This window comes from Cynara cardunculus, assembly GCF_001531365.2.
Source record: "Cynara cardunculus var. scolymus isolate 2C chromosome LG 16, CcrdV1, whole genome shotgun sequence".
Lineage (NCBI taxonomy): Eukaryota > Viridiplantae > Streptophyta > Magnoliopsida > Asterales > Asteraceae > Cynara > Cynara cardunculus.
Window position 1 is genome coordinate 540,681 of NC_037543.1, and position 21,452 is coordinate 562,132.

General features: G+C 36.8%; 2 protein-coding genes across 2 annotated transcripts; one reads left to right on the plus strand and one right to left on the minus strand.

Annotated features, from left to right (window-relative positions):
- Positions 1-1,908: 1,908 nt before the first annotated feature.
- On the minus strand, positions 1,909-2,636 carry LOC112499668 (protein DMP2). The gene has a single exon (XM_025102991.1). The coding sequence runs from the start codon at positions 2,616-2,618 to the stop codon at positions 2,070-2,072; it is 549 nt and encodes a 182-aa protein (XP_024958759.1). The 5' UTR covers positions 2,619-2,636; the 3' UTR covers positions 1,909-2,069.
- Positions 2,637-6,488: 3,852 nt separating this feature from the next.
- Positions 6,489-20,614, plus strand: LOC112529796 (protein transport protein SEC16B homolog). Its single transcript, XM_025141202.1, has 14 exons — positions 6,489-6,947; positions 7,176-8,728; positions 9,334-9,651; positions 10,482-10,610; positions 10,739-10,861; positions 11,656-11,826; positions 12,054-12,185; positions 12,289-12,423; positions 13,523-13,650; positions 13,738-13,846; positions 15,170-15,487; positions 16,809-16,952; positions 18,388-18,686; positions 19,797-20,614. Exons 1-14 carry the CDS (start codon positions 6,815-6,817, stop codon positions 20,308-20,310), a joined length of 4,206 nt encoding a protein of 1,401 aa, XP_024996970.1. The 5' UTR covers positions 6,489-6,814; the 3' UTR covers positions 20,311-20,614.
- The last annotated feature ends 838 nt before the right edge of the window (positions 20,615-21,452 follow it).

A 21,452-nucleotide genomic window follows, 5' to 3' on the forward strand; every position in this document is an offset into this window, starting at 1 on the left:
AGAAATACATGAAACAGTTTCATTAATGTTAGAGAAATACATGAAACAGTTTCATTAAGTATTATATGAAACAATTTCACAACCATACATGAAACAACTTCATCAAAAAAAGTATTATATGAAACAATTTCACAAGATTAAACAATTCCATGAAAAAATTTCATAAGATTAAACAATGAAATCGACAAATGAAGGTGGTTTGCACGGTTTACACAAATGAGGGGGTTTTCATATGATCACTCATCTATATATATATATATATATATATATATATATATATATATATATATATATATATGTAAGAACTCTTATGTCATCTTGGTCGATCGGAAATGATGAACCCCACCACCCCAAGAACCATCCCTGGATTGAAGACGACGGTGGCTTGAAAATCCTTCTCTCATATGAGTTTGAAGACAACGATATCCTTCCTAACTTCTCTTCTACAAGCAAATCGGGTAGGATGTAGCTTTAGAGGGTCTTATGATTTCAAGGTTGTTTAACTAATTATCAATCTGTATTATCAAAACGACGCTGTTTTAATATTTTATAAAGACGTATACTTAAACCAAGTCAAACAAATTACAGATACGTTTCCTAGAAAATACAAAAAAACATGTTTATAAGAAGATGTACAATTTTACTAATTTAACATAATAAAAGATATTATTTACCAAATTTAACCACCTATCTCTAAAATTAAAACACATAGTGATTTAACGAAGTGAAAGACAATTTAGAATTTGATTTTTGACGGGTTTCAGGATTCTGTCGATTTAGTTTATACTGACAATTAAAAAGTAAAATATATAAATATAATGTCTTGGACAATTTTTTTAATTGACGATCAGTTCAGTCAATCAGTGTTGTGGTGGAGTGGTTAGTGCCTGGGCAGTTCATAGCGCTGAACCCAGGTTCGAACCCCTCTTCACACATCCTGTGCGACATTTACTAAAGGGGCATGCTTTAGCCCTAGATGTGCCTGGGATTAGTCGAGCATTGGCTCGGATACCCATTTCAAAAAAACAAAGATTCAAAACCATAGACCAGACTAGACGATCTAGTTTGACTATTTTTCAAACTGGACTGGACCACAAGACAATTTAAACCTTAAAAAATGGTTTGGTTTGAACAGTATGAAGGTTTTTAAACACCCATATAATAAAAAATATTAGATTTAACATATAATTTTGAACATAAAACAACCTAAATAATGTATAATATATTATAAAACATTTGACAAAAACTATTAAAAACCATTTTTTATGCACGAAATATTGTTTATTAATGCATATTACTTAAAATTCAAGATTACAAGTAAATTGTGCGTATGTACAACTTATTAAAGCTCTATGTTTGAATTTGTGTAACTAATTAATATTGTTTATTAATGCATATTACTTAAAATTCAAGATTACAAGTAAATTGTGCGTATGTACAACTTATTAAAGCTCTATGTTTGAATTTGTGTAACTAATTGCAGATAAACATAATCAAATGCAAGATAAACATCTCATTTTAAATAAAAAAATCTAAAATATAATTAGGATAATTATTAAGTTCTGAACAAATATTTAATTATTATATTTATAAAAATTTATATTATTAAACCTAAATTAAATTATTTCGTTACGTTAAATTAAATTATAATAGGAAATTTGAATTAAAGAAATTACACGAAACAAAAACTTTTAAATAGTTAATTTGATATTAATATCAATATAGTTTTTTTTTTAAAATTTTATTATATTTTCAAATTTATATTTTATTTAAAAATAAAAATATTATCATTTTTTTAAAATCACATAAAATCGTATTATATCGAGATAGATAAAAAAACGAAAACTAACAATGAAATCAAAATGTCTATCAATAGATTATATGAGTAGTATCTTTTAATCCACGTGTCATATTTCGGCATCAGATAATCAGTTTAAAAACACACACAAACCACAACCTTACAAAATATAAATAAAAAATACAACTTTGCATGCTTCCTTGAGCAATGCAGTCGTTCGAAAAACCAACGCTTACGTCACCATTTTCATATATTACGCATCATGCTTACGTCACTTGCTCGCCTTCGCCGGCCTCGTAGATGGGTACCCGATCCCATGTCGAGTCGTCGGAAACACCATAAAAACCGACCCAGAAATAGCTCCGATCACCGGCGGCACCACCATCATCAACATCTTCTCGTTAGTCTCAAACGCCGGATACAAACACTCCACCGTATTATCATCCAACAACGCCACCGCCGCGAAAACCACCACCGTGAAAACTGCATGCACAAAGTCTCCGACGCGAAGCTTGTACTGTGAAACATCCACGGCGGAAGAAGGCGCCGGAGATGGCCAGAAGCCCTTGGCGGTGGCGAATCCGTAATGGGTGGTTCCGTCGTCGTCTTCATAGCTGTCGGTGAAGCAGGAGAAGAAGCAGGAGACGCCGCAGAGGGAGATGAGGATGGAAGAGAGGTATTTGTTGACCGTGTTGCAGTGGCCGGAGCTGGTGACGACGGGGTTGAGGAATTGGAAGACGAAGACGGTACCGGTGGGGAGAAGCTTTATGAGGTTTCCGAAGCCAGAAAGCGTCTTGTCTTTGATGGTGGTGGAAGCCATTTTTGTTTTTTGATTGTAATGTTTGTTGTTTTTTGCTTTTGATTACAAGTATAGCATATGATATATATATATATATACACACACACACATATATGTGTGTGTATGTGTGTGTGTATATATATATATATATATATATATATATGGTAATATATCAGAGAGATACGCTTCGATTAGAAGTGGGATGAGTGATGGCTTGTACTCCTCAACTAGCAAACCGTTCTTCAAAGCTTTCTATCAGTTTTTCTAAACATTTATATGACGCAGATTTAACAGCTTTTAAGATAAAAGGTTATGTGTAAACTTAGGGCGTACAGAAAATCAACCGATCCAATTAAAATCGACCGACCCATAATTGGATATTCAATTGTAATTGGATTGAATCGGATTGAAAATTTCAACATCTAATTTAGATCGGTCGGTTCTCGGATGACAGTCTAGAACCGACCAAAACTGAAAGAATTGAACCGATCAACATCCAATTAATCATCCGATAACCATCGAGTTGTCCATCAAACCATTATCCAGCTATCATCCAATTAATTTATTCTCAAATTATTTTAAATCGGAATTTGTTTTATGTGAGACTTTGTATTTTTAACTTCTCTTGTGTTGGTTTTAACACATATTAAAAGTGATTAATTAATTTGTATCATTGTTAAAGAATTAGATTGGATTAACACACTCGATGGATCCAATCCCATTGGATCATCCACTGGATCGGTTGGCAAAAGCAAATTATTGGCAAAATCCAACATCCAATGGATGTTTGGATCGGTGTGGTTCCCCTCACATCCAATTGATGTCAAACGATGAACAAGTCTATAAATGTATATGAGGGAGGCGTGGGTTTAGGGAAGCGAACAAATGAAAAACTGAGTAACACCCTAAAAATCATTCATTTGTATGGTAATATAAATAATTGAAGATGTTTTCTGGTTTTTATACATGTATACATGCGTATGCACATTTACATATCATATAGATGAACGGGTTATTATGGTCATGTATCTCAAATTTTCATTTTTTTTACAGTTTTCTTTTGAACCTAACTGGTAAGTTGGTAACACCATTTGATTATAAAAAACAAAAGTATGAACATTTTTTACAATATAATCATTGTTCTGTTAGTTAGTTCCTTACTTTTTATATATATGGGAAGTCATCTATTCAAATTTTTTATCTGGATTTTTTTCAAAAATATGATAAAAATGAAATTAAAAAGTAAAAACTAAGAAGCTGATATAAATACATCCGAACCCATGCCTCAAAAGGGAGAAAAGACCATGCAAACCAACTTTACCAAAAAAAACTTACGTTATTATTGTTGTGTTCTGGTTTTTTTATCCCAATTCTTTTTTTTTTCCAGAAACATAAAATAAACCTGAAATTTACAGTTAAAAACTAAGAAAATGATTAGAAAAAAGATTCGAGCCCGCATATGAAAGGAGAAAAAAAATACCATACAGACCAACAAAATAATACGATGACACATTTTTTTTACATTACAGCAAAGGAACTATTTGACGACCTATGTTGCCGTATGCACCATAGTGGGTCCACCCACCTGTTCTAAAAGGGGATATACCATGATTGTTTGGTTCCTTTTTTTTTTTTAAATAACATCCTATAAATGTGACGAGATATTATAATTATTTCATTGTTTATCTGTTACTTTTATTAAAATTAGTACGATCTGATATTGAAATATAACAACTTGAAAGCAGAGAGTTTCTTCCATGACTCGGAGATATATTTTGTGACGATCATCGATATTCTATCCTCACAAGTTGTGTAATAAAAGATTGCATGACATATCTGTAACAAGTGGCAGTGGCAGAGTTACGATGAAAGGTTAGCAGATATGGTCGTTCATTATCTTCTTTGATTTTTATAGTTTGCTTTTTCAAATAATACAATAGTAAGTTCTAAATATCGTCTTTCACAGGGACTGGTATACTAAGAATCGGAGATTTTTACGAACTTTCGGTGTAAAGTTAGAGTTTATAAAAATGATGTGTTTTGGGTAGAATAATGATATCTTGAAAATAGTAATTAATATAAAGCGGGTATGGATGTAAGTTTTACCCGAGAGTATAATAGTAACTTAAACGGTTAATAACACCGGTCACAAAATAATCCCATTCGATTTCCTCCTCTCGAAACTATGTCGTATGAGTTGTGATTACGGTTTTCTCATAAAGTCTCCACAAACGCTAACTTTCGGTTTGCCAACTGTACTAAGTAGATCTTGCAAATCTTAGTTCCGCCAATATGGAGAGATGCACATATCTCTGTGACGCACCAACTCAACCGACATCTGAACTTTAGTCAAATTATGCAAAAACCCATATCTCTATGCGATTATTGAAGATTTTCTCAAACCTCCTTTCACCATTCAAGCCGTATTTCGGATCCGCCCATCTTTAAGTCAAATATCTAATATTAATATTTACAAGTGATCAACTTGACTGTGTTGAGTTAAAGATTCAACCCAAATGACCAAACCGAGGAGTTAGCAAAAAGTGGTAACACGCAAGTGTTACATTTTGAACTCTCGGGCTTGGCTTACACCCACACCTAAGGGAGGTTTAGCTACTGCTCATAAGTAAATACATTATAGAAGAACATAAATACTTAAACATAAATTACATTAAACGTAAACTTGCCACTGTGGTCAGAACCCACATGACGAACAAAAAATAAAAATACTACAAATATAAAAACAACTCTTCTTTCTCAACACTTCTAGAAAGCTTTAGGTTTGACCAAAGCTAAATTCTGCAGTCCTCTTTCACGTATTTGGCATTAAGGAGGTGTTTGAGATTGCTTATAAAAACAACTTATTGATTTATTCAAGTGTGACATCGATAATAAGTATTTTTGAGTGTTTGGATAAACAACTTATACCGGTGCCAAACCGGTAATAAAGAGTTTTTAAAGAAATTAAAATATTCTAACTTACAATAAGTTAATAAGTGATTTTGTAGAAAAACATAAGTTGTTTCAAACAAACAATCCCAAACACCTCCTAAATCTCCAATAAAAATTTTCTGCAGGTTCAGCCACTGTTTACCATAGCGGTGACTCACCACTATGATGCACTAGCTCAAAAAACGACACATACACTAATCAAAATACAAATTTTTATCGTCAATGACTCCAAATAAAAATAAAAAAGGAAAATACAAACACATGAAAGAAGTGCATAGAAATTCCAGATTTGCATGAACACAATCAAATAAAACAAATGAATGGAAATTAATGAACAGCAGTTGAAAGGATCAATCAACAAGAGTTACAAGAGGCAAAATGTGATGTAAGAAGAATGATAAAGATCAAATGCGAAGAAAAAATTGGACCTTGCTGAAGAAGTAGGTAATCAGTAAGAGAAGCACCCTTTTCACCTTATCCAAACGGTGTCAATGGCGACATGGCGGCGACCCTTGCTCGCTACCGCTCTATTCCCGTCCTCATGTAACCTGTTAAACTAATTCAGCAATAAAAACTTCGAATCCCGATGCTTTTGTCGATAACAAAGGTGAAGATGAACAAAACGTGAATCAATCGATTCAAATGTAGATAATTTGATCGATTACAAAATAAGGTGTTATAGTTATCGACGATAATCCACGGTGCAGAACCTCCATTGTTGCTCAACTCACAGTTTCGATGACGGAGGATCAACCAGAAAAAATTTGAGAGAAATGCAAGAGTAAATAGTTCAGGGTTAAATTTGTAAATAATCGTAACAAAAATGAAACCATGCTTTTATGGGTTGTTGAGTCCTCTGGTGCGAAATTGTGGGTATGTCTCTTGTTTCTCTCTCTATACATATAGATTGCTATATGTATTGTGATTTCCTTCAGATTAGCGTCTTGATTCCTAAGTTAAAAAATGCGTGTTGTTTTCGGAATTCTGTGCTCTTCAGATTGATGCATTGAGAGTGTTCGAAGGTAAATTTTTGCTGCCAATATGTGTTTGATTGATTTATTCGTTGGAGATCGGTAAAACCCTAGATAGATCATTTCATGTTTTCTATCTGTGGTGTATAACAATTTAGGGAATTTCGTGGATTGATTAGGCGGTTTTCTGTATATATGACGTTATTAGCTCGAATATTTCTGAAATGGATGGATTGATTTTGAGATCGAGAGAAGCTATTTAGGGTTGGGTTGGGTTCAACTCCTCCATTGCAGATGGAGGATACTGATGAAGATTTCTTTGATAAATTGGTCGATGATGTTGATGATCAATTTAATATCACTTCATCATCTTCAGGCAAGGCAGCCCAATTAGATAATCTAAATGATTCTGATAAGGCTAAAGCAGGTGCTACTTCGAGCATCGATTATGGCAGAAATGCACTCAAAGAACAGAAAGCAGGTGCTACTTCGAGCATCGATTATGGCAGAAATGCACTCAAAGAACAGAAAGCAGGTGCTACTTCGAGCATCGATTATGGCAGAAATGCACTCAARGAACAGAAAGCAGGTGCTACTTCGAGCATCGATTATGGCAGAAATGCACTTAAAGAACAGAAAGCAGGTGCAGGAGGAGGAGAAGAGGATGATAAAGCTTCTTCTACAATTAGTGGGGTTCTCAAATACGAGTCAACCGAAAAGCAAGTGGACCCCGGTGAGTTGTTAGTATCTTCTAATTCGTTTGCATTCGATAATGTGAATAATGAACCTAATAATGGGATAGGGATGGCGGAACAATTGGATTCTACAGCAAGTGGGTATCATGGAATTGGGGGTGCTTCAGGTGTTAAGGAGGTACAGTGGAGTGCTTTCACTGCTGAGCCTCTTGACGACAGTAACAATGGGTTTGGATCATACTCTGACTTCTTCACGGATTTTGGAGATAATTTTGTTGACCAGACGAGGAAAGGGGATAGCTTTGTTAATAGTGAACCGAATTCAATCGGTAATTCACCACATGTGGATGGTGCTGATGGCTATTCACATCAATTTCAAGAGGGTCAGTCCTATACTACATCTGGGAGACAAAGTACAGATGGTCAAGATATAAATAGCAGTCAGTACTGGGAGAATCTTTATCCCGGTTGGAAGTATGATGCAAATACTGGCCAATGGTATCAAGTCAACGAAGGTTATGATGCAACAGCAAATGCACAGGGGGTTGATAATTCAACTTCTGAATGGACCGTCTCTAATACAAAATCAGAGGCTGCTTATTTGCAGCAAACTTCCCAATCTTTTGTGGGGGATGCAGCAGAAAAAGGCACAACCGAAAGTGTCATGAGCTGGGGTTCAGTTTCAGAAGTTAGTCACACTAATGACAGTTTATCAAACTGGAGTCAGGCATCACAAGGAAATAACGGATATCCCTCACATATGTATTTTGATCCCCAATATCCAGGTTGGTATTATGACATGAATGCCCAAGAATGGCGTGCTTTGGATGCATATAATTCTATGCAAACCGCTCATGCTCAAGACCAGGTCGATCAAAATGGTTTTTCCGCAACTAATAGTTATTATGGAAATGAACAGAAAGTATTTGGTGGGCAGGGCCAGATAGGTAAGCAGTCTGGATTTGAAGTCTTCGGTAGCCAAGGACAAGACTATAACTGGAATGGGTCTTTCAGTAAACAGCAAGGTTCAAGTATGTGGCAACCTGATAATGTTAACAAGAATTCATCTATGTCATATCCTAGAGGCAACCAACATGTACAGAATCACTATGGTGCTAATTTTCCTTTAGATAACAACGTTAACCGACAGCAATCTTATGATGATGGGGGAACAGCTTCATCTTTTAATAAAGCTAGTCAGGTTCGTAATGAGTTCCCTGCCGTTTCTGGGTCCCATTCCTTTGTTCCTAGTGGGAACTTTAGTCAGCCATTCCACCAATCAACAACTGAGCAAAGTGAGATGATGAATGCCACAAAGGCCTATGGCAATCAGAACCTGTTAAGCTATTCTCAGCCAAGTGTTCATCAGCGTGGACATCAAAGATCTGCTTCTACTGCAGGAAGGTCATCCGCTGGGCGCCCTCCTCATGCTTTGGTTACTTTTGGTTTTGGTGGGAAGCTACTTGTGATGAAGGATGCTACTCCTCTCATAAATTCATCTTATGGAACCCCGGTGAGCCTATCTGACAAATATTAGCATTTTCTTTTGTCTCCACCTAGGGCTACACACGGTTTGGGTTGGCCAGGTTGAAGGCATTGAACAATCCAACCCAATGTTTGCGGGTTGGGTTGGGTTGGTCGGGTTAAAACTTTGGTACATCATTTTATAATCTAGCTAAGCGTTTATGTTTAAACGAAGTAAAACCAAAATGAGAACATAGAAAAAAGGCTAACAAACTCATAAGAAAGTTGAAGGTTTATGCAAATAAGAAAGTAAAATTACGGTGGAAATGTAATATAATTTTGAATATAGCTAATTACAGATTCGTTTAATGTCGAATGTACATATGTTAATCAAAGGCTTAATAATCATATTAAATCCATAGTATAGAAAGATATCGGGTTCATCAGGTTCGGTTGGGTTCAAACGATCCTAATCCGATTACAACCCAATAGATGCGGTTTGGCCTCATTTTGTATCAACTATGTGTCCGGTTATCTCGGGTTCACTTTTTTTGGGTTCTTTCAGGTTGGTCGGTCTTTTGAGCACCCTTATCTCCACCTGTATTTACCTAAAAAATCTGTCATGTTATTTACTAATATTTGTTTGTCATGTAGAAGGACTCAAGCGCTGGGTCAGTCTCTGTTCTTAACCTGACAGAAATTGTTCCTGGAGGAGCTGATGCATCAAGCAGTGCAACAGGCGTAGGTGGTTACTTTCATGCTCTTTGCCGGCAATCCTTTCCTGGTCCACTGGCTGCTGGAAATGTTGGTGGTAGAGAGTTGAATAGGTGGATTGATGAGAGGATTGCACACCCTACTGACATTGATTACAGGAAAGTAGGAGTTCTAAGGCTTCTCCTTTCCTTGCTAAAAATAGCTTCACAACACTATGGGAAATTGCGTTCTCCTTTTGGCACAGACACTACATCAAAGGTGAAATTTTTATCTTCCAAGTGTTTTTTTCAACTTAACCAGCAATCCTAGTAACTGACAAGCACCGCAGCAGTTTCTTGCATTGTTTTTTTTTGGAAGGGTGTCCCAGGCGGCTATGCCTGGACTTATCCCGGCAAATTGTGACTACAAGAAATCAGCCCTGATAAACACAGTGGCCACAATTGTTGTGTACGCTTGGAATCGAACCCTGGGCAGATGGGATATTCCACCACATCCCCCAGGGCCTCAACCACTACGCCACAACCCTTGTGGTTAGTTTCTTGCATTGTTCTAAGTGCAGTATTTCTGGACCCAAGCTCAATTGAAACCATTTGGAGACCAGTTATGTTGCCATAAAAGTTACATGTTCTTGTGGTCTTTATATTATTACCTGCTCTTAATATCATTTTTCATTTGGACTAGGAGTTCCTTACAATGGGTAAGCAGTTCGAAAGAAAAGATTTAACGATACATATTAAAACTACACAAGCATTATAATCAAAATACTTCTGTCAGCCTGTCAATTGGGGTTAGTATGCCATCCTAACTGAGACTGTGGCTGAAAGATCTAGATCTTTTACAATTACTTGTATACACATGTGCATACCTTCTAGATGAACACGGTTACGGAGTGTTCTCTAGTTTTTCATTTTTTTGAGGTTTTCCTCTAAACCTGACCCTATATATACATATGTATACAGTATATATATACAGAGAGAGAGAGATCAGATCCACTCATATTAGATTTGTAACTGATGACAGCTGAAGCCTTCTTACCTGTTCTGTAAATGGCTCCACATATAATATTGGTATTTTGATACTTCAACTAGGAAAATGACGCTCCAGATGTTGCTGTTGCTAGACTGTTTGCATCTGCAAAGAGAAGCAGTGCAGAATATGTTGATTATGGTGCTTTCACCAACTGCTTGCAACAGTTTCCTTCAGAAGGACAGAGCCAGGTATTTTCATAGTCTTTTCTTAATTCCCGTATTAGGACAGAATCTTTTCATGCCTGTTCAGTTTGCACTGCTTTGTTCTGCCCCTTTAAATTTCTTCATCTTTCATTACTTATGTATATATGACTCAGGCAACTGCTGCTGAAGTCCAAACTCTGCTGGTTTCTGGTAGAAAGATAGAGGCACTTCAACATGCACAGGAGGGTCAATTGTGGGGGCTTGCCCTTGTTCTTGCAGCACAACTTGGTGATCAGGTCTCTCTCTCTCTCTCTCTCTCTCTCTCTCCACTTCCCACCAGACTTCCTATTTCCACTGTGTTCTTAAAGGGGTGTTTGTGGTGCAGTTTAGGGCCACACTGCAAACCGCACTGCATATGCGATTTGAAGATTTCCCAAACTGCAAAACGCACTGCATATGGCTTTTGCGGTGCGATGTGGTGCAATTTATGCGGTTCGAACATAATGCACTTCAATCTAATAATTATAAAATCAAAACTTTAAAATAAATTCGATGATTATGCTCCTATATTCCATGCAATAAAAGCTTCTGAATAGTTCGGTAATTAATCCAAGTCCATCTTAAAAGTTAACCTAAAAGTAATTTCAACCATGATGTTTGACAAAAGACAAATGAAAATAACTCAAATAAGGAATTTGTAACGTAAAAACTTGAGAGAAAAACTGAAAATTTGATAAATAACCAAAAATGTGTTAAAATATTTTCATTTGATAAATAATTATATGCATAAATATATAAAAAATATGTGGTGCAGTGTGGTTTGAACCGCAGTTTGATGACTCAAAACCGCAAACCACACCGCAATGTGCAGTTTGATGAAAATTCAAACCCCATACCGCACTGTGAAAGTTTTAAACAGCATTTTGCGGTGCAGTGTTTGCGGTTTGTACAGTTTGGCGGTTTAGATGAACACCCGTATGTTCTTTATTCATGGTTAAAAAAGTTACGGAGAAACTGCATTTTTTGATGTTCTTTTGCTTATCCTTTGTTTTCTTTCTGATGTTTCGTGGTGATGGGCTCTTTATTGCAGTTCTATGTGGACACCGTCAGGAATATGGCTCTTCGCCAGCTTGTAGCGGGTTCACCTTTGCGGACGTTATGCCTACTTATTGCTGGTCAACCCGCAGATGTGTTTTCGACTGACAATAGAACAGATGGTGGCACTGCTGGTGCTGTAAATATGTTTCCGCAGCCTGTACAGGTAATGTGGATATGCTTGATTCGATGTAGTTTTCTTCTTTTCTACTCTTATCTCACTATTGTAGCTTTCAAGAATGTGAATTTCAGACCAATTATTCTTAAACCTACTTAAAGAGTGAACAATGAGTCTATGATTACATATAGGGACAATTTGACAATTTTATGGTCCTCTGCATTCAAGTTTGTTGCTCATGCTTCATTGCATGCTCACTTGTTCCTTTGCTGTAGGCTCAACTTGGTGCTAATGCTATGCTTGATGACTGGGAAGAAAATTTAGCTATGATTACTGCTAACAGGACCAAAGACGATGAACTGGTGCTTATTCATCTTGGAGACTGTTTGTGGAAAGAAACAAGTAATGTGAGTGCTCCAAGGAAGCATACTACAGTTGATTTACTAATTTCCATTTAAAATGCATTCTGTGCTTGCTTTCAAGTTTGTGATTCTTTAACAAATGATTCAGATTATCGCGGCACATATTTGCTACTTAGTTGCAGAAGCTAACTTTGAGCCGTATTCAGACAGTGCTAGACTGTGTCTGATTGGTGCAGATCACTGGAAACATCCCCGAACATATGCCTGTCCAGAAGCCATTCAGGTGTGGCTCATATCAAATTACTACTCTTTTATGTTGCAGATTAATATTGATTCCTTGACCTTGTTCAACCTTGTTTCCCTTCTTGCCTACTTCTTCTTTTGAAGTATATAATATTTATATACGGAAATGCTCACACACACTTATCACCTTTGGTGAGGCTTGAACCCTTGACCTAGGGTGTTCGCGGTCCGGTTTTGGCGGTTTAACCCCCCAGACCATAAACCAACCGAAATGGCGGTTTAGGAAATCTTCCAAATGGTGTGGTTTGGAAGCAAGTGACCAAACCGGTCAAACCAGACCACAAAAAGGCGGTATGGTCTAACTGATTTAGGCGGTTTGAGGCTATTATGGGCTTTAAACTAAAAAATATATATCATATATATCTAAAATGAAATTTCTACCAATATAACATAATCAAAAATAATATACGGAATTATAAAAGAAAACATCTATCTCCGAAAATAAAATAAAAACATTGAGCAAGTTGAAAAAAAAACTTAAACAAGTTCACCAACAGTAGTTGGACTTTTGGACGAACATTAAGCAAGTCAAAGACGATTTGGAATTTTGGATTTTGATTTTTGAAGTATTTCGGAATTTTGCTGATTTAGAGAACCCGGACAATGTAGAAGTGAAACTAAAAAGTTAAAGTCGTGGTTGGACTTTTTTAAATGGGGCATAAAATTTGAGCCTACAACATGAAACTACATGTAATTAATACACATGTATTTGGCAGTCAGTTCGGTCCAAACCACTCAAAAAACGTTCAAACCACAGACCAGACAGGACCGCTAGACCGCTCGAACCGCCAAAAACGGTCCGGTTTGACTTGGTTCGACTGGTTTGAGCGGTCCAATGTTTTTCTAAACAACCATACTTGACCTCCAGGAAGGTTGGGTTACTGGGTACAGCTGGGCCAGTGGCCCTTCGGTTTCTTGTCTACTTTGGTGGTTAATGGTTATGATCCTCTAGATTTCCTGTTCATAAATTAGCTTTTCTACATGGACAGTAGTATGCTTCAGTGGATCATAACGTGTGATGCTATTAATTATATTGTTGTATTGGTTTGTTGAAATAACAATATTGTGAATGCGGGCAGAGGACCGAGGTGTATGAATATTCAAAGCTTCTGGGGAACTCTCAGTTCACCTTGCTACCATTTCAACCATATAAGCTTATATATGCCCATATGTTGGCTGAAGTAGGAAGAGTATCTGACTCATTGAAGTACGCATACAAAAACTAAAATATTTATTGGTTCGCTAGAATATCATTTCTTTATGCTTTTTCTCCTTAAGTGGTTCTATAATTCAGGTATTGTCAATCAATATCAAAATCTTTGAAAACTGGCCGAGCCCCGGAAGTAGAAACATGGAGGCATATGATTTCGTCCTTAGAGGATAGGATAAAAACTTACCAACAGGTAACCTGTTCGTACTCTAGTTACTTCATGCAGCAGTGTTATTTCTTTTAAGTATATAATATTTAGAGTAAATTACGTTTTTTGTCCTGGGGGTTTGTTAAAAATTGCAGTTTTCGTCCCTATTTGAAAATTAATGAAATCTTAAAATGACCAAAATGCCCCCGAGTTAACGGACCTTTTTAACAGAAGTTAGTAGGAGGGACCAAAAGTGAAACAAAATGGCAACCACAGTGACCAAAACTATTAGTTCAAAAGAGGGACGAGAGTTGCTAGTGGGTGGCAACCACAAGGCCAAAAGTGTAATTTACTCTTGCTTTTAAGTATATACTCCCTCCATTCGGAAATAAGTGTCCAGAATGGAAAGGACACATTGTTTTAGACATGCATAATAATTACATTTTTTAGTTAACCAAATGACAAATTTACTTCTAGATTATTTTTTCTCTTTTCGCAACTCTTAAACATTTATGCATTAATTAAGGCTAGAATTTTTCTTTTTAGAAACTAGACCCTTATTTTGGGACAAACATAAATAGAAATGTGGACACTTATTTTGGGATGGAGGGAGTAATATTTAGAATAAGTTACCTTTCTCGTTCAGGGGATTTGCTAAAAATTGCGATTTTTGTCCCTATGGTTTAGAAATTGTGGTTTTCCTTCATATGGTTTGTAATTCATTACTATTTTCATCCTTATGATTTACAATTCGTTGTTGTTTTGGTACCTGTGGTTTACAATTCTTTACTGTTTTGATCCCTTGTACGTTAAAGGTAGGATTTAGTCCAAGGACGAAAATAGCAATAAATTACAAACGCATAGGGACGAAAATAGCAATAAATTACAAACGCATAGGGACGAAGATTGCAATTTCTAAACCACAGCGACGAAAATCAAAGTCATTAACAAAATCACACTGACAAAAACTGTGTTCTACTTTTTCCTTTAAGTATAATATTTAGAGTAAATTACTTTTTCCGTCAATTGTGGTTTTCGTCCCTATTTACAATTCTTTACTGTTTTGATCCCTTGTACTTTAAAGGTAGGATTTAGTCCAGGGACGAAAATTGCAATTTCCGAACCATAGGGACGAAAATCGAAATTATTAACAACCCACCTATTTTACTCTAATATTTATATACAACAAATACTCACACACACTCATCACCCGGTTTGAACCCTTGACTTGACCTCCTGGGAGGTTGGACTCTACCAGTAAGTAGTAACCCTGGTACCATTGGGTCAATGACCCTTTGGATGCATACGGTGTTACGTTTCTCTAAAGTATAATTTTTTTTGTTTATTATTGTTACTAATAATTTTCAGGGAGGGTTCTCTACAAACTTAGCTCCTGGGAAATTAGTTGGAAAATTGCTCAACCTTTTTGATAGCACCGCACATCGTGTAGTTGGGGGACTACCACCACCCGTCCCCTCAACATCTGGTGCTGGTGCGCAAAATTACCATTATCATCAACCCACAGGGCCTCGGGTATCTGCTAGTCAATCAACAATGGCGATGTCGTCATTGGTTCCGTCTGCATCCATGGAGCCCATCACTCAGAAGTCTGCAGAGGGGAACAACAGAAGAATCATGCATAACAGAAGTGTATCCGAACCTGACTTTGGTCGGTCTCCCAGGCAGGTTGTAATATGATTTGAATTCCGTGTTAACTTTATTTTTTCACCCCATTAATTTATGCAAGTATTCTTCCGAATGAACTAGTAGTGTCTATTCCAAATGATTCGGTCCACCAGGTTTGGTCCTGGTGAGAATGAAAGATACAGCGAGAAAGGATCTCCACCCTTGGATCAATCCTAATTGAAGAGAACCACTAGATCAACACTAATGAGAGACACTAGATCAGTTCTCTTTTAAAGCGCAATTCATGGGTTATTTTGGGACTAAAAGTGATCAAGGGTTCAATTCCCTTCTTACACTTCTCACCTTAACTTCTACTCTCACACGATCCTTCGTCTATATATATGTGTGTGTGTGTGTGTGTGTGTATATATAGGGTCGGGTTCCGGTGAGAATGGAAGTTATGGTGAGAAGGATCTCCACCCTTGGATCAATCCTAATTGAAGAGAACCACTAGATCAATTCCCTTCTAAATTCATGGGTTGTTTTGGGATTAAAAGTAATCAAGGGTCCAAATCTCTTCTTACACTTCTCATCTTAACTCCTATTCTCATACGATCCTTCGTCGTAGTCCACCTCTATTGGCTAATTGGGAGGTATGAGAAATGTGTGGAACCCCATCATATTACTCTCTAAAAGAGCCGATAAAGGAGAAGGGGTTCCACATACAATTAAGTAGAAAGGTCCAAGTTTAGCCGATGTGGGAGTCTAAAAGCATCTCCAACAGATTCTCCAAAATTTCTTTAAAATGGAGAATAAAAACTCAAAATCTCGAAAGAAATTACATCCAACTTCTATACATTCTCTATTTTAGATATTACAATATTAATTATATTATTAAAGTATTTTATACATGTAATAAAATATGATTTCTCTCGCATAAACATTTAACATCAAGGTTTCTTATTGGTGAGAATATAATAAAAACAGTTGTTTCTCTCATGGTAATCATTTTTGGGGAGTTCTGCAAATTTGGAGAATCACTCTCTCTCATGTTTTCTCCATTTTGGAGAATCTGTCGTAGCAAAAAATTTGCCCAAAATATCCATTTTGGAGAATCTGTTGGCTCTAACATGCCCCCTCCATAGAGGCTAGATGGGCACATATGTCTCGGAGTGTCAAGCCGCAGCAATGATGTCCGAAAGGTAGACTTGGCTCTGATACCATGTGAGAAATATGTGGGACCCCATTAGACTACTGTCCAAAAGAACCCTTAGAAAGGTCTAAGTCTAGCTGATGTGGGACTCTAACAGGAGGAAATCAATAGTAAAGTGTGAACGATTGCTCTCATATCATAATATGTGATGCGGGAAACTTTATGTAGGATCAGGTTGAATCGTCAAAGGAAAACTCTGCAGATTCACAAAGTAAAGCATCTGGTACTTCACGCTTTGGTCGCTTTGGCTTTGGCTCCCAGCTCTTCCAAAAGACTGTGGGTTTAGTTCTAAAACCTCGCCAGGACAAACAGGTATCAATCATAAATCACTTGACCTGTCGGTCAGCATTGCTTCATGCATAAATCGATCCAATGAAAATAAGTGGTAGAACTTGTTTGTATGTGAACTTAATAGGCTCTTAATCTTACTGGACTCTTGTTATAGTACTGTGCACAAGTGGTCTAGCTTGTTTTTCACAAATTACACATGCACCATTTTATCCGTTCATATACCACCGGGTAAACACTTTCTTTCCCTCCCTGTGTCGTATTATGTCTCATAAATTCCATACAGAATTTGATGAATAAACGAACTACTAATTTAGGGTGATGGTGGGATATGGATAGGAAACGAAAAAGAATGATATAAGAGAGAAAAATGGAATTTTTTTTACTGAAGGCCATCATTTCAATAAACATTCATGCCAACCGTACCAGATATTGTCCGCTTTGTTCACACTTGGACTCATGGTTTTGAAACGCGTTTGATAGAGGAGATCCAGTCCCTTATAAGGCAGCCTTCGTTCCTCTCCCCAACCAATGTGGGATCTCACAATCTACTCCGCGGGGAGCCGAATGTCCTCGCTGACACACCTGTTAGGTTCCCGACTTCAATACCATCTGTAAATCCCTGGTCAACCGTAGGATATTTTTCGAATTTATATCAATACATCGACAAATAAAAACAAATAATGCCGAATTTTTGCTAGAAATTTTAGTCTAAAGATTAGGGTGCTAAAATTTAGTTGAACCAAATTATAAATAAAAATAGGGATGGTGTAGTACTGTCTGAGATTGAGTATATTTTATTTTTTGGGTGAAAAGAAAGGTAAATAGCTATTCACTGTTTGGTGTAGAAGACAGTACGTACATCTCACCTCTCCATACCCTACTTTCGAGTGGGATATCACTACAACAAAATTGGCTTTATAGGACGCCTAAATTGTCTAAGCATCATAATAGAATACTTTATAGAACCTAGGTTTATAGGACCAAATTATAAAGTGTCTATCTAAAAGCGTTACAATAGATTTATAGGATGCTTTTAGGGTTTTAACAAGTTTTTTAGGACGCTTTATAAAAAAAGGGTCCTATTAGTTATTTTACAGGATACTTTTGAGAAGTGTCATATAAACCCGTCTTTGTATAGGACACTTGTGTTTATAAGACACTTTTTCAAGTAGTATTGTATAAAATAGTTGATACGACACTTTATTTTAAAAGCGTTCTAAAAAACTTGTTAAAATATCTAAAAGGGTTCTATAAACTTATTGCAACACTTTTAGATAGGTTGTTTTTTGGTTTGGTCCTATAAATTTAAGTCCTATAAAGTATTTTTTTAGGACGCTTCGACATTTTAGGCTTCCCATAAAATCAATTTTGTTGCGCGGATATACTACGTTCGTTTGGTGTGGACTTGTTGAGTTGTCTCCGTTTAATTTTCTAAGATTTAGTCTTTTGTTTGCAGGCGAAATTGGGCGAAACAAACAAGTTCTACTATGATGAGAAACTTAAAAGATGGGTAGAGGAAGGGGTTGATCCACCAGCAGAGGAAGCGGCACTTCCTCCTCCCCCAACAATGGCAACCTTCCAGAATGGAACATCGGACCATGGCTCAAAAAGTGCGGCAAAGAGCGAAGGGGCTCTTAGCAACGGAAGCTTGGAGTTTTCAAGTGGATCTTCTGTGGGACATAGTTCTGGAATTCCGCCAATTCCAGCCACCTCAAGCCAATTCTCAGCTCGTGGAAGGATGGGTGTTCGATCTAGGTGACCAAATATGTTTTCCTTTTTTGATGCTAGATTATGATTTCTTATCGCGTGCTGTTGGTTAGACTACTAGTTGTACATGCCAAACTAAACCAAACCAAATGATCCCAGTATTTTCCACCTAAGGGTGGGTCTTTGGGGGGGTTGGGATGTACACAGACCCGACCTCTATCATTGCATGTTGTTTGGTTTGGTTCAGCTACCGGTATGAAACATACCAAGGGGTTGTTTGGTTAGCTTTCCGTTTGGGGCTGTTTGGTTGGTTTTCCAATAAGTCTTGTATGGATAAAGCTGTTTGTGTGGATTAATCTATCTGTATAGATTGGGAAGATTTTTGTTTTAGAAGGTTTTTTCATAAATGGAAGGAGCGTGTTTTTAATTGGGAGGGGCAGGTTTGGAAAAAAATTGGCTTTTTGCATAAAGCCCCCCCCCCCTAGAAGCTTACTGAAAAAGCCACTTTCTATATCATTAAGTCACTAACAAATAATCATGTATAGCTGACTGAATAAGTTGTGAGTTCTATGAAGCTCATTAAGCTGCTAACAAACAGACAGGGGTTGTTTGGTTGGTTTTTCATTGAAGTCCTGTATAGATAAAGTTATTTGTGTCGATTAATCTTTCTGTGTAGATTGTAAAGAGTTTTTTGGTAGGGGGTTTTCATAGATGGAAGGAGAATGTTTTTTTAGTTGGGTGGGGCAGATTTGCAGAAACCTTGGCTTTCTGCATAAAGCTTCTCGCTTACTGAATAAGCTATTTTCTATATCATTAAGCCACTACCAAACAATCATGTATGGCTGACCGAATAAGTTGCGAGTCTCATTAAGCTCATTAAGCAGTCAACAAATAGACCCAAAAGGTTTTTGTTTGGAGAGTGTTTTCATAGATGAAAGAAACGTGTTTTTTAATTGGGAGTGGCAGGTTTGGAAAAAAAAGACTTGGCTTTCTACATAAAGCTCCTCCCAGAAGCTTACTAAATAAACCAATTTCTATAACATTAAGCCATACCAAGCAGTCATGTATAGCCAACCACATAAACCAAGTCCCAATAAGCTTAGAAGTACTTTTATTGTTGAAACGATAGGATTTGATGTTTTCATTCGCTTGTTGCAGGTACGTTGACACTTTCAACCAAGGTGGTGGGAACCCTAGCAAATTATTCCAGTCACCTTCCGCCTCTTCTATCAAATCGACCGCAAAATCTAACCCGAAATTTTTTGTTCCCATGGCTGTACCATCAGCCGAACAGCCAGCCGAAACTTTCCCAGATAACATGCATCACCAGACTACAACTGCCGATGAAAACCCGTCACCTCCTTCCATACATAGCCATTTCCAATCGCCCCCATATACATCTACCATGCAAAGATTTGCAAGCATGGACGATATTTCAAAAGGCGGAACACCCTCATTCCCGAGCAACTCCAGCTCACCTCGCTCACGAAGAACGGTTTCATGGGGCGGAAGTACCGATGAACGGTTCTCGGTTTCTAGCGAGGTGAAACCAAGTGGCGAGTTTTTAGGTATGTCTCAATTGTCGTTCATGCCAAGCGAACGTGCAGTAATGCCGCCCGCAACAAATGGTGATAGTTTTAGCGACGACTATCTTCACGAAGTTGAACTTTAGAAGCGGAATGTTTGTTTTCGGAGATGAAAGGGTGGTTTTCGGTTTCACTCACGGGTATGCTAAAAACGCTAACGTGGACTTCTAGAAGATAGGTTTTGCTTCAAATGTGTCGCTGAAAGGGCGAACGGAAGGATGCCACTGTACAGTTTACTTGTTCGCCGATTAACAAAATATATATACATCTCCCTCAAGATGTTCATAATAAGTTTAGTTTTGGGAGATTGATATATGCATACATATATATAGATAGAGATATATATGTGTGTACTAAATTTTCAAATAATGTGATAGATTTTGTTCTGTGCTTGATGCTTGCAAATGATGGATTTTGAACCCCAAAGTGTGCTTAGGTTCACTTGGGGGTTTATTCGGTACTGGATGAACATAGTAAGGACTAAGAATCTTATTTGGTAAGAGCAATGACAAGGGTCGAGAGTTTTACCTGTAAGTGAGAGTGATGACTTACGAGGTTAGTGCTTACCTGTAAAAGCAACAACATGAAGAAGAATTGCTTAGATACCAATGAGTGAGGCCTATTTCAGATAAATTATTGTATATGATGGCGTGTTGATTGATTAGAATCTTACCTAGTAAGTTAAATAACAATGTAGTAGACTCATGCAATATATAAAAAATAAAATATATAATTATTACGCTTTTTAATCAACTAAATTACACTTTTACTCTTAATAATAATAAAATAAATTTATTGAACTACTCAGAGCATCAATGAGCTACTTGAACTCCATTATCATATATAGAATAAAGCTTGTTTAACTTAACAAGTAAAACTCTGTAACACCAATGTTTGACTCAATTTATTCGAAAACTCAAATCAAATATTTTTGTCAAAGCTGATCATACATACTTTTGAGCCAAAGATGTTTATATACATACATACATATCCATACAACACATACATACATATACATACATATACATACATATACATACATAATAAGTTTAGTCCATAAACAAGTTTATAAAGCTTGAGATGTGAATAGAACATAACAATACCCACTCTTATGGTAGTAATATAAGCTTGTTTGATATGTGAGACTTGGTGAAATCTATAACCAAATTCCATTCAATCCAAAAATATCAAGAATTAAAATCATTTAGAAATCCTATAAAAATAGTCG